General features: G+C 47.5%; 1 protein-coding gene and 1 pseudogene across 1 annotated transcript; both read left to right on the plus strand.

Annotated features, from left to right (window-relative positions):
• The first annotated feature begins 1118 nt into the window (after positions 1 to 1118).
• Positions 1119 to 2632, plus strand: LOC119435832 (uncharacterized; annotated as a pseudogene).
• On the plus strand, positions 2622 to 12876 carry LOC125942040 (uncharacterized; the record flags this gene model as incomplete). The annotated part of the gene is made up of 3 exons (XM_049659957.1): positions 2622 to 3380; positions 11323 to 11437; positions 12683 to 12876. Coding segments are annotated over 3 exons (1068 nt in total), but the record flags the coding sequence as incomplete, so codon positions are not given.
• Between the last annotated feature and the right edge of the window lie 1419 nt (positions 12877 to 14295).

Genomic DNA, 14295 nt, shown 5'->3' on the forward strand with positions numbered 1-14295 from the left:
TCAACGTTCTGCGTCAAGAGGCAGCCTTTACAAGTGAACTTCCCGACCAGCACTTTTATTAAACTCTCAGCTAGTTGCAGTGTGGTTAGGGAGCGTTTAATAACACGGTATCAAAATCGCTATTACTTTTCCTAATGAATTATCGTAGACGCCACCCCATTACCGCTAAACGCGGATCTCAGAGGAATAAATGGTGTGCAAAACCTAACATTCATGGCGTGTTTCCGGGTCTCGCAATCGCTTCCGCCGCATGCAGCAATCAAAAGCGTGACCTTTGAGCTTCGCCACCTATCAATGCTAGTCGCTGCTAGTCCGAGCGTTCCTAAATTTTTGGCGAAAATTGTGCTATAGCTCTGCTATTTTATAAGTGACGGGCAAATGAACGAGCCCTAATGATGCTTTTTGCAGCGACATTAAACATTAGATCTCTTAGTTTCCTACTTTCAAGCTTGCCCCTCCCCTCCCCCCCCCCCCCCCACTGCCAGTAACACAAAAAACTATATTCTAAACCAGGATGCATATAAAAATTATTCATTGACACAACATGCATGTATATAACATTGAACTCTGGTTTTGATCCAAGACGTTTACAAATCTGAAAAAAAGGAAGTTGTGTTCAGGGGGGGGGGGGGGGGTGGTTAGAAAAAAACCGGCGGGGTGGCTAGACATTAATAAACCTTGTTTGGCTGCCAGACTTTTGTGATTGGCAGAACGGTTAGAACAAAACCAAATTACTTCTTTGTCAAATATATTTGTTTACTATGTTACACTCACGTAGTGCCGCTAATTCTGTTGTTGTATACGAATGTCATGGACGAAGGAAAAAAAAGTAGGCGCGAGCATCACGTGAATCCGCTAGCCTCGTCAAGCCAACCTCTTGTGACCGCCCCCCCCCCCCCCCCCAAAAAAAAATCTCTGGGTGTTCTATTGTGCTGAACATGGCGGACGGAAAAAGATCGGAGGGAGCATCGCGCAACGCGATTGAAGCCGGGTTTGGTGGGGTTTTTATTTGGTCCTCTTCATACCCATTCGAAACGAGCGCCGTGCCCCGAACGTGACCCATTCGGGGCACGGCGCTCTTTTCGGCACAAACTCACGATTCTTCAGGTACCAGGTGCTGCTCGGATTCTTCGCTGTCGTGGCGAACGTCGTCGGGGCGGTGGACCATGGCTTCACCAAACCTTGGCCGGCGGCTGCTACAACTGATCTGCAATCATCTGCTCGTGTCTCACACGGTCCGCAAGATTATTTGCTGGAAATCGTGTACGATCTCCGACGCATCGAAATGGAATCTGCGCATCGGGGGACCTTTCCGGTTCCGCTGCGCGCTGGCCATATAAAGGACCAGCCAAGCCTACAGCGACTGGGGCACGACGCTCTTTTCGGCACAAACTCACGATTCTTCATGTACCAGGTGCTGCTCGGATTCTTCGCTGTCGTGGCGAACGTCGTCGGGGCGGTGGACCATGGCTTCACCAAACCTTGGCCGGCGGCTGCTACAACTGATCTGCAATCATCTGCTCGTGTCTCACACGGTCCGCAAGATTATTTGCTGGAAATCGTGTACGATCTCCGACGCATCGAAATGGAATCTGCGCATCGGGGGACCTTTCCGGTTCCGCTGCGCGCTGGCCATATAAAGGACCAGCCAAGCCTACAGCGACTGGGGCACGACGCTCTTTTCGGCACAAACTCACGATTCTTCATGTACCAGGTCAGTTACCTAAATGGAACTAAGTGTTATCGCTCTAGCAATGTTATGCTTTTAAGAGTGTCGTGCCCCATTAGCAAGCGACAAATGTTTGAATGCTTTGAACATGTCAGCCTGTGTTTCGTTGATGCTATGCTATTCTCTCTCTACGACGGCTGTCTGCGCTTTCCCAGATCTTACTGCTCCTATCGGGGGACGTAGAGCTAAATCCAGGGCCCATGAATGCAGTGGAACGTGACCAAATGACAAACATTGAAAGGATTCTCTTAGAAATGAAAACAGGCCAGGAAACTGTGCTCGCGAAGTTAACGGAAATTACAACAAGACAAAGTGAATTAGAATCTAAAATTACGGGCTTAATAGAGAAGACAAGCAATGTAGAAAGTCGTATTGCTCGGGTGGAAAAAATTGAAGACAAATTGATGGCTAAACTGGACGACTTGGAGAATAGAAGCCGTAGACAGAATTTGGTATTTTTCGGGTTGCCTGACAGGGAGCATACGAGACGTGGGAGGCGTCTGAAAAACTAATTAGTGGAATATGCAAAGATGTGATGAAACTTGATAATATTTCGGTTGAACGGGCTCATCGCGTAGGAGTTTTCAGAGAAGGCAAAAACCGGCCCATAGTAGCATGCTTTTCACGGTGGAAGGCTAGAGAAGTCGTCTTTAAAAATGCTTACAGACTAAAAGGCACTTCGTACGGCATCTCTGAAGATTTCAGCCGAGCCGTACAAGAAAAAAGACGTCAGCTTTGGAATTATGCGAAAGAAAAAAGAGAAAACAAAGAAAATCGTGTTCGCTTGAGTTATGATAAATTGATCATCAATGGGCAAACGTTTGTCTGGGATAGCGATATGCGAACGCCAGTTCCACTACAGACGCATGCGCGACTGAATAGAGGCAATTGACGCATTCCGAATTCTGGTCCGCCCCAAGATAATCCAGCACGTTGCTCGCAGCCTGAACGGCTCTCTGTCCTGCTTGTAAATTGTCGCAGCATAAAGAACAAAGTCGATAGCTTCATCTCTTTAGTAGCCACTGTTAAACCTCAGATCGTGATGGGCACCGAATCATGGTTAGACAAGACGATACCTAATGTAGAAATCTTTCCACCTGGTTTTACTGTCTATCGGAAAGATAGGCATGGGCATGGCGGGGGAGTATTTATTTTGATATCAAATGCATTGTCAAGTACACAAATTTTATTTGAAAACGATTCTGAGTCTGTCTGGTGCCTTGTGAAATTACCTAAAGGTAACAATGTTGTGTACGGGACTTTCTACCGCCCACCCGGCAGCAGCGACTCATTCGGACTGCTGTCTGAGATGCTATCTCTTGTGCCTAATAGCGTATTTTTGGGGGGTGATTTCAATTTGCCTGACTTCAACTGGAATGCCGGATGTGTGGCTGGTAATAGGTACCGTATTTACACAGAGTTCGAAGAACTGGTCGGATTAAATGGATTACAGCAGTACGTACTGGAACCTACGCGAGAAAATGCAATTTTAGACTTAGTACTTTGCAATGAGCCGAACTTAGTATCAAAAGTTACTGTTTGTCCAGGTATTAGTGACCACAGGGCAGTTGTCATAGAACTTAACATACAGCGAGTACGGATGCCGCAAATTCCGCAAAGAAAAGTGTACAGCTACGACAGAGGAGACTATGTCGCTATTAGGACCGAACTTGAAAATTTCTTCCCTACTTTCCAGTATCTTTCAAACGCACGCTGTCCGTTAGCTTTGTGGTCGTCATTCCGGGACAAAATACTTCAATTAGTCGAAATTCATGTTCCATGCAGGTACCTGCGGCAACGAAAAAAACAAAAGCTTTGGTTTAACGTAGAAATACGTAAACTTATAAGGAAAGCAAGACAAACGTATAAAACGTTTTCTGCCGACACCAGTCTAGGCAAATCAGAAACGCTTGCAAGAGATAAATAATCTATTGAAAGCAACAATTAAGTCTGCGAAAGATACCTTCTTTGTTAAATTAAATAAGGACTTGAGAGAAAACCCAAAATCGTTTTGGAAATATGTAAAACAAAACCGAAAAGAAGACATATCCATACCATCTTTAACTATTGATGGCAAAACTGTGACGTCAGACTATCAGAGGGCGGAATCCTTTAACCAGTACTTCCAATCTGTGTTTTCGCTAGTGTCTACTGGAGAGACTTCGCTTTTGAACAACGCCAATCAGGGCGATATGATGCCAGACATTGAATTTGATGTTAGTGGCGTCGATTCTTTATTACGGCATTTAGATGAAACAAAAGCAACTGGACCTGATGGAATATCCCCAGTGGTCCTTAAAGAGTGTCATAGCATCATTGCTCCGTATTTAACGATCATCTATAAGCTTTCCCTCGAAACAGGCCTCATTCCCCAAGATTGGAAAACGGCAAGCGTGACACCAGTTTTTAAATCGGGCGATAGAAAACTCAGAGAAAACTATAGGCCGATTTCACTAACGTCGATATGTTGCAAAATATTCGAACACATTTTATATAGTAACATATCTGCATTTCTTGACTCAAACGCTTTCTTTACGTCTTCCCAGCACGGATTCCGAAAAGGTTATTCCTGCAACACACAACTAATAGAATTTCAGCACTACTTATCCAAAGCCATTGATAACAATAGTCAGGTAGACGCGGTTTTTATTGATTTTCAAAAAGCTTTTGATACTGTGTCCCATAAACTCTTAGATGTAAAGCTTGCTGCAATAAATGTAAACAAAAACGTTCAAAATTGGATACGAAACTACCTAAACGGAAGAACCCAGTTTGTCGTCCTAAACAACGCCGCATCTTCACCAATAACCGTTTCTTCGGGCGTTCCTCAGGGAAGCGTACTGGGCCCCTTGTTGTTTTTAATCTACATAAATGACATTGTCGAACTAATTACATCACCTATAAAACTATTTGCCGATGACTGTGTGATTTACAGAGAAATTACTACTGAATATGACATAGACACTTTGCAAACAGATTTAGACAAGGTAGCGAACTGGTGTAAAAAATGGAACATGAACTTAAATATAAAAAAGTGCAGTAGCATAAGTTTTTCCAGAAAATTATCCAAATTTCAGCACCGATATAACATCAATGGCACGCTTATCGAAATACAGTCGGAATACAAGTATCTAGGAGTCTATTTCACCGAATCACTCACTTGGCATAAACAGATTGACACTGTCATAGCAAAAGCTAGTAGAATGTTACATTTTATTCGCAGAAATTTCAAACAGGCAACGCGCGAAGTTAAAGAAACTTTATACTTCTTACATGTCAGAACAATACTTGATTATGCTTGTGTAATATGGGATCCCTATCAAGATTACCTCATTAATAGACTGGAAAAACTACAGAACCAAGCAGTAAGGTTTGTTTGCAATAATTACAGCCCGTACTCTAGCGTTTCCGAAATGAAGGCCACTTTAGGATGGGATCTACTACACATGCGTAGGCAGAAGTTAAGGCTTAAACTATTACACCGAATATATAACAGTGAGACAGGTATCGATCGCCATATCTATCTTCTGGACCCAGATTACATATCGACTCGCTGTGATAACAACAAAAAGATCTCAGCCTATAACTGCAGAACAAACACGTTTTACTACTCTTTTTTCCCCAAATCAATTCGACAATGGAATACTTTATCAAATGATATAGTAAATGTGTCAAATAACGAATTATTCTATTCTATGCTGTGATGGTGCTCTTGTAAAACAAATGTGTTTGCTATATATCTTGAAAACCTGTTTGTTTGACATTACTAGTGTCTCTCTCTAAATACTATTGTAGTGCTTCTGTTTGTGAGTATATCTGTGCAAAAGCTTTTCTGTATTACTGGTTATGTTTTGTTCCCCCCTACGTAATGTCTTTATGGCGATGTAGGTACTCTGTAAATAAATAAAAAACATGGCTACTACCGTGGCCCTTTCGCTTATTCGCTGAAAGGGTCCCTGAAACGGTCAGGACAAATTTTGTAGGCGCGTAGGGTAAAGCTAAAGTAAAACATTCACACCCCAATTTGTGTGAAGCGTCTCATATTAAGAGAACTACGGACGATTACAAGTTATCCTCCTCCATAGCCAAGCTTTTTGAGTGATCGGAGCTATAACTAGGGCTCCGTGTTTTCGGTTTTATCCGAAAAAATTCGATAAACATTCGTCGGTAAAATTTTTGACAATTCGGATTTATCCGATAAACTGCGATTTGCTTGGCCATGGGTATCACCATCAAGTCGCTAAAAACCGCATGTTCGTCGAGGTGGTTCTCGTCTTATGAAGCTCTAGAAAATATTTTGGACTACTAGCGCGCCATTTTGTCTTTCTTGAGAAGCGACGAAGCCAAGGGGACGAAGTGTGAAATGCTCAGGAGTCTTGTTTCATCGCCTGAAGCTGTGCACGACTTGCTCGTTAAGATGAGGTTTCTGAAGACCAATGCGTGTGCCTTGATCTCAATCATTAAGGAACTTGAGGCAGAGAGTAACCTGATACATCAAGTTTATCCCATACTGGGGGTTCGTTTGCACGCACTCATCAGTCAATGGCGGGATCCAACCGAGGTCTTCGCATCAGATGTCACAAGTATGTTGGACCTCCTTGACGAGAATCAACGCTTAACGACTGTCGCAGACTTTAACGGATACCACGCTGCTGTCGCCGAAAAGTGGAGACAGACATCTGAGAGGAACCTGTGCGATCAACTCCAGTACACAAAGAATCATTTTGGTACTGTGTTCAAATTGTGAACCCAAATGTGAAGCATGAGCTTCCCTGCGCGTTCGAAACCTATGCGCCTATTTTTCAATTAGTGCTTCTTGAAACTGATGACCTGAGCCAGCTCCGGGGTGATTTTGCGAACTATCAGTGCTATGAAATACGTAACATTGTTAAACCCCTGTCGTTTTGGAGACTTCACAATGTCGAGTGGCCAGTGCTTTCTCGCTGCGCGCTGCGTCTTCTGGCGCTTCCTGTTTCTAGCGCCAACGTTGAAAGGGCGTTTTCAAAGCTGAGAGTCGTCAATAGAATGGAGTGTGCTTCGATCAGTGACAGCAATCTCGCAAAGTATGCTTGCGTGTTTTACAATGAACTTTAAGCTAAGGTTGTTATGCGCAAAATTAAAGGTGTTCTGTGTTCAAGTATTTCGCTTGTGCGTATATGTTTTTGTCCATTCAAATGTTCTAGAAAAAATAAAATGTGCTTCGTGTGTTTTGATATTATAGTATTCAGATATGAATTGATGGAAGATTTGCGGGTTTTGAGAATAATTCAAAACTCAGAATTTCGGAGAATTGGGTATTTACGAAAAATAAACTCCGATAAACGCTGAATTTCCGCCAGAAATATAAACTCCGATAAACACCCGCCGATTTTCAAGAAAAATAAACACCGAAAATACAGAGCCCTAGCTATAACCCACTGCTGATTCATCACACAACCAGCACCCGCCGTGGTGGCTCAGTGGCTATGGTGTTGAGCTGCTGAGCACGAGGTCGCGGGATCGAATCCCGGCCTCGGCGGCCGCATTTCGATGGGGGCGAAATGGGAAAACACCCATGTACTTAGATTTAGGTGCACGTTAAGGAACCCCAGGAGGTCCAAATTTCCGGAGTCCGCCACTACGGCGTGCCTCATAATCAGATCGTGGTTTTGGCACGTAAAACCCCATAATTTAATTTTTAATCACACAACCAGCGTTGAACAACGCGCGGTCGGCGTGGGCCAGAGATGCAACGCCACTTGGAGCCAGCATCGTGCCTTCTGAAAGTCCTAAAGGATTCTGTCCCTAGGCACCTAAGATGAGGTCACGTGAGGGATTTTTGTACGACATTTAGACGCACGCGAACACACGTCGGGTTTTGGACAATTGCGTTCGACGCATTTAACTAGCGAAAGCATAGCCATCCATAGGGCAGCAAATCTCCGTTCCTTAAATGGTTGCATCATCATCGAGAGCGCTACTTGCCACGTGACCTCCCAGCAGAAGGAGGAACCCGCCGCCTGTTCAACTTTCAAGCTGCTTGAAGCAGCCCCCGGAAAGTAAAGCTAGTTTCGGTTTTAAGTAACACGCGTGCTCCTAGCGGTTGCCGGACATCCTAAGGTTATTTCTTATTTTTCTTTTTGTGAATTTTAAATCGGACGAAGTGCGGGGAGGTGGTCGCCCTCGTGCGTCCGTCGAGCTAAAGCCCCTCTAATAAAAAGTAGCGACACTCTCCTCCTCCGCCTTCCCTCCTCCTCGTTTCTCCTCCCTTTCGCGCTCCTTTCTCGACCGTGGCGCCGCCTACAGCGCTTGAGACACGTGCACTCATTTATCGTTCACCGTTGACCGCTTTTCACCGGCTAACAAATTTTAAGCGTTATCGTTAGGCGCACGACGCACCTGCTTGTATCGGCCGTTTCTAGAACGTTATTGATGCGTCTATATGTTGTCTGCTGTCACCGACGCTTATGTAATCTGATTGTTTTGTGTCGCGAACTGTTTAGTACTTTCTGGAAGACACGCGGCCTCCAGGGATTACTGTCGAACCTTCGATGACACATGTATGAAAGTCGACGCGTTTCGCCGCTGATCAGATTTCGACAATCGCCGACTGTCTTCGCCGCTATCGTTGTGCTCCTCGCCAGTCGATAGACGCTTCTCGGGCGAAAATGGCGATGGAGCGGCGATCGTAAACAAACGCCGCCAGCGCCTGGCGGCGCGACGGACCTCGTGATGCCATTAGGCCAATACCGACGCGGCGTCCGCCTCGGACAGGGCGTGCGAGGAGGAGGCGGCATTCTTCAAAGCGTGTCGCTACTTTTTATATAGAGAGACTTTACGTCGAGCTTGCCTCCGCTCACCCTTGCCACTCGCTCAGCGATATCGCAAGAGAGAGAGAGAGAGAATAAACTTTTATTATCGAGGTTAAATGGAGTTTTCTTTCCCAGCGGAATGGGCTAGCGTGGCATCGGCTTCGCCGCGACGCTATCAGCCCATTCCGCCAACCGTATCTGGTCTTCCGGGTTGTAAGTTTTCGTCTTCATCTCCCACTCTTCGTGTGAAGGAGCTCGCCGAAAGAGTTCTCTCGGGGGAGGGTCCTTTTGGCATCCCCACAAGATGTGATCTTGGTCCGCGAGGGGGCCGTTACAATGTTTGCAGTTTGGTGGATATTCATCACCGGTCATTGCAGCTAGTCTTTTTGGACTAAGTACAGACCTAGTCTGTACTCTCCTGAGGTTAGTGGCCTGTATTCTTGTCAATGTCTCGTGCGGGGATGGATATATTCGCCTCGATTCGCGGTAATAAATTGTCATTTCGTTAAAGGTGTGGATACCCGCATGTCGGTCAACCCGGTCGGGCAGGCCCACCTCCCGGTTACTTGCTGCTCGGGCGGCTAGGTGGGCGGCCTCATTACCGGGGTTGCCCGCATGAGCGGGTACCCACACCAACTTTAACTCATTGAGTTCTTTGTTGATGATTCTGAACGCTCGAGGGGAAATGAAACCCGAGGTGTAGTTACGAATCGATGTTTTCGAGTCGGATATAATAATCTTGGTGCCCGGGATGGAAGTGCCCATGGCGATGGCGGCCTCTTCCGCCTCTACAATGGAGGATGTGTTTACCGTCGCACAGCTGATGGTGTGTCCGTCGCCAGTAGTGACGGCTATGGTGTGTCGAAAATCACTGGCGCGAGCAGCATCCACGTATATGGCGGGTTGGTTTTTGTATCATTGCCAGAGTGCCGCCGCCCTAGCTTTGCCTCTACCATTGTTTTCAGTACTCATGTTTTTGGGAAGCGGGGGGATAATGATCTTGGTCCGGATAGTGTTAGGTATCCGGTGTCGTTGCGGGATGTCTAAGGCAGGGCGATACCCCAAGGTGTCCAGGATCCGCTGTCCCGCGTGTGTGCCGGATAATCGAAGTGTTTGAGCCCATTTGTGGGCCTCTATGATTTCCTCAACGTTGTTATGCATCCCTAGACTCAAGAGTGCCTTCGTACTAGTCCATTTTGGTAGCCCAAGAGCCTGTTTGAATAAAGTTCAGATTAGACCGTTAATCCCTTCCAAGTCCCTCTTCCTGAGATGTAAGTAAGGGCAGACATACGCCACTCGGCTCAGAAAAAAAAAGCTTGGATTAGTCTGCAGGCATCTTTCTCCTTAACTCCGTGCCGTCGGTTGGAGACCCTCCTGAGAAGGTTCTGTAGTTGCCCAGCTGTAGTTTGGAGACGTGTTATGGCTTCTTGGTTGTGCGTGTTTTGCTGAATCCACAATCCTAACACTCTGATTTTAGGAACGGGCGGGCCCGGTTGTCCAGCTACCTGCTCCTGAATGTGTGCAGCCATATTGGCAGCCGGGTTTGCAGGAGTTTTGTTCCGGACTATAAGCAGTTCTCATTTTTTCGGTGAACAGCTGAGGCCATTGTTGCGAGCGTGTTTCTGCACTGCGTCAGCTGCTGCCTGCAGGGATTCTGAAATTTCTCCATCCGAGCCAGTGCACGTCCAGATCGTTACGTCATCGGCGTAGATGGCGTGCCTGATATGAGGAATCTCGTTTAGCTGCCGGGATAAGCCTCTCATAGTGGTATTAAAGAGGAAGGGAGAAAGTAAGGCTCCCTGTGGTGTACCTCTAGTGCCGAGCTCTATGATTTTGCTTTTAATATCTCCTATGTTTAGGGTGGCAGTACGCCCCCTGAGGAATGTGGTAATATAGGTGTATGTTCTCTTACCTACGGTCATGTTGGATACGTTTTCTAGAATGGCTCGATGTGAGACATTGTCAAACACTTTGTGTATGTCTAATGCTAACACTGTTCGAGTTGCGCGTATAGGCGCTGGGTTAAGGATATCATTTTGTACCTGCCACAGTATGTCTTCGGTGCACAGTTTAGGTCGAAAGCCTATCATTGTCTCCGGGAAGAGGTGGTTAGTTTCGGCATAGTCAACCAGCCTATTGAGAACCACATGCTCCATGGCCTTACCAAGACAAGAGGTAAGGGATATGGGCCGGAAGCTCTCTAGACTGAGTGACTTGCCTGGTTTAGGAATGAAGACCACCCTAGCATCCTTCCACTCTTGCGGGAGTGCACCGTTTTGCCAGTGCTGATTAAAGAGATTGGTGATCATTGTTATGGTAGGGTTATCTAGATTCCTTAGCATTTTGTTGATGTTATCTTTACCGGCTGATGATGTCGTGCGTAGGCAGTTTAAAGCAGCGCATACTTCGGCCTCAGCGATGTCTTCGTCTAATGTTCTGTTTTTCATCTCCTCTGTACTCTATATATGCACCCGGCTCCCGTTCTGTATTAAGATATTGCATGGTCAAGAGATTGATGAGATCAGAGTCTGTTCCCGGAAAACTGTGTACGATTTTCTGAACCCTTTTATGAGCAGCACTTTTAGAGTGCTGTGGATCTAGCATGTGTTTAAGCAGGGTCCAGGGGTTCTTTTTGCTCAACTGGCCATTCATGCTGTCACATAATTGGTTCCATTGCATAGTGATGAGCTCGCTAGAGAAGTCCTGAATCTCTTTCTCTAGGGCGGCGAGTTCGCGGCGCAGCGTGCGGTTGATCTTATTCTTTAGCCATCTCTGCTGAAGGTCTTTATGCTTTTCCCATAGACCTACGAGTTTAGAGTCCGGCACGGGGCCTTCCTCTTCTATCGGTGCCATGGTTGTGGCATTGTCCACATCCTGGATAAGCTAATTCGTCCACGCAGTGAGGTCTGCTATATCGGTGAGCTGTTTGCGGTTTCTTACGTATTGGAATACATCCCATTTGGTGTGTGGAGTTAGCTTCATTTTCCTTTTGTGCCCTTTGGAAAAGATAGTGATAAGAACGAGATAGTGATCGCTCCCAAGACTAGTTTCGGTGTTATCCCAAAGAGCCCCATTGGCATTTCTGACGAAGCATAAGTCGGGTGTGGTATTTCGGCATACACTGTTGCCGATACGCGTGGGCCTATCTGGGTCGGTGATGAGTGTAAGTTCTAAGTCACTTGTCATTGAATATAGCGCATTGCCTTTCCTAGTGCAGTTTTGGTATCCCCAGAGTGTGTGCGGAGCGTTAAAGTCTCCTACATCAACGAGTTGTTCCTTCTCTGCGGCTTTACAGGCTTTTTTTTCAGGAGGGCAATAACTCTGTTGCTTTATCTTTCGGCGAGCTGTACAAGTTAAGAATGAATACACATCTGTGTTCCCTTTTTCTAGGCAGCAGCTATACAAAGTGTAAGGAATGTTGTCTTCCTCCAGATCAATTTCCATTGCCGTAAGGTTGCGTTGTATCGCAACTGCCGTAGAAGGTCTGTTGTCGGCTTCAGTTAATTCCATTTAACGTGGTATACCCAGTAATTTTGACTTGCGTGCCTGTTTTCCTGTAAGGCTACAACATCTCCCTTGGGATCAAAGGTAGCGAGTTGGAACTGCAGTGCTGCACGCTTTTTCTTAAAGGATCTGCAGTTCCATTGTATAATCTTAATGGTTTCAGCCATCTTTCTTCGTGTATGGTTCTGCCTTAACGGTAGTACAGATGTCATTTTGAAGCCCTTAGTGTTGAGCACTTTGGTGGCTGTGGTGGCAAGTTGTTCGTGTTCCGGGCTTGTGTAAGATCCCTGGGTACATTCGGCTCTGTATACAGCCCCTATCCTTGTAAGCTCGTGGGCCATCATCTGCTGAAATTCTGCGGTGGTTTTTTATGTGATTGGAGACTGCGTCAGCTAGCTGAGCAATTGCTCTTTCTAACTTATCTACTCTGTCCGTAGAGTTCGAGGCTTCGGACACCTTGGGTGTGTCCCGCACTGACGCTTTGCGTTTTTTTGTCGGTTCTGCCTCCATCGATTCAAGCTCATCTCTACGAACACAGACCACTATTTCGCGTGCAGCCGGCGTCATAGGGGTGCCTCCAACTGGCTGCCTACTTTCTAGGGCCCTGATTTGGCATTGGTTGCCTCTAGCTGTTGTCTTAGTGCTTTAATCTCTTCAGCGAGCTCCCTCACCTGGTTCGCGTCCTGTGGAGGTCGTGTGGACGTGGGCTTGGGCTCGGTATTGGCTGACCAGGCGACCTTCCTCGATACCGCCTGGTCATTGGTTTGTTCGGAGTTGGAGCGGTTGCGAGGCTGGCTGCTGCTCTGGCTGCGCTGCCTGCTGCCACTCCTGCTATTTGAAGCTTCGCGCTGATCAGAGCGCACGGAAGGGCGGCTGTGCCGCACGGCGTCTCGGTAGCTCGTTCCGCTCTCTGTGCCGGCGCCAGATGCGCTCTGTGCGCCGCTGGCCGGTGGCCCTGCTGCCGGCGACGTGGTCGCGCTTTCTTTTTTTCCCTCTTCAGCTGGTTTTTTTCCCCCAGCGCTGCACAGGTGCATATCTCCCACGAAGCGATAGCGGCAGCTGGGAGCGCCGGTAGGGTGACCGCCGCGGCAGATGATGCAACGCGCCTTGCACGTTGTAATAGTCTGCCTCAGCTCCCCGTGGCGGCGTCTCATGTTCTTCGTCGCCGCATAGGCGGCATCGTGGTCGTCTTAGGTCCGGACAGACATCGCTGAGCGACGGCCACTCCGGTAGGGTGACGCCGCGGCAGATGATGCAGTTACGCTGCCTCAGCTCCCCGTGGCGGCGTCTCAGCTTCGTCGCGCAGGCTTCGTCTTAGGTCCGGACAGACATCGGAGCGACGGCCACTCCGGCGACAGTTAAAGCGCAATCCGTTCGCAATGGATGCACAATAAAGGCTGAGGCCCAAAAGCGGACGTGCTTGGGTAATGCTTGCCCGGCAAAGGTCACCACAATATGGCGAGAGGATCCTATCCTTCTTGCTCCAACGATTTCCTATCCTGGATTTCTCGTGCATACTTCCTTGAATATGTCCGGCGTCAGTCTCGTCTGAGTAAGCGTAATAGATAACGCCTTTCACTGAATTTTCTGGGGCTGGTGCGTATGTTAAAACGGCACATTCCTGTTGCTCAATTTTATAGCATTTGATGTTATAATAAGCTTCAGCTCTTACCCTGGATGGGGTGCTGCTCAGCGCAGTGTTGCTAGTAGGGTGTACTCTGACTTGATCTTCTTTCAGCGATTCATCCAGGTTAGCTTGGGCGGCGGCACACGCTGTACGCAGAATCTTGGCTGGGCCGTAAGATTGCAGGTTGATCGCGCACTGTGGGCGAATGATGATCTTGTAATCTTCGGCCGGGAGCCTCGGTAGGGGTCTTCTCTTCGGTAACGACGGCGGGCGAGCGTGATATCTCGGTGCGCTGCTTGGCGTTCCACTTGGCGTCCCTTTGTTCTCTTCGGCAGCTGGATGCGTCTCGGTGTCAGTCTTGCGTCGGGCATATCGCCGCTGCTTGTCGAGAGCGGTCCAAGTGCCGTCGTTCAGTTCTTCGTCGGTGATGGTTTCCCCATCCACGACAACTTCCATGCTGCGGAATCTTCGGATCGCCGGGGTCATGCAGTCGTTTCGGCGTGGAGACCACGCCGGCGCCGTTATACTTCTCGATGAGGAGACCGCATGGCGGAGAGCCCACAGGAGTCAGGTTCTTTTCTTCAAGCTGGTCTTGTAACAGCTCCATCGCCGCTTCTTCGTCCATGACGCCGGAACGCCCAGTC

This window comes from Dermacentor silvarum, unplaced genomic scaffold (assembly GCF_013339745.2).
Source record: "Dermacentor silvarum isolate Dsil-2018 unplaced genomic scaffold, BIME_Dsil_1.4 Seq94, whole genome shotgun sequence".
Taxonomy (NCBI): domain Eukaryota; kingdom Metazoa; phylum Arthropoda; class Arachnida; order Ixodida; family Ixodidae; genus Dermacentor; species Dermacentor silvarum.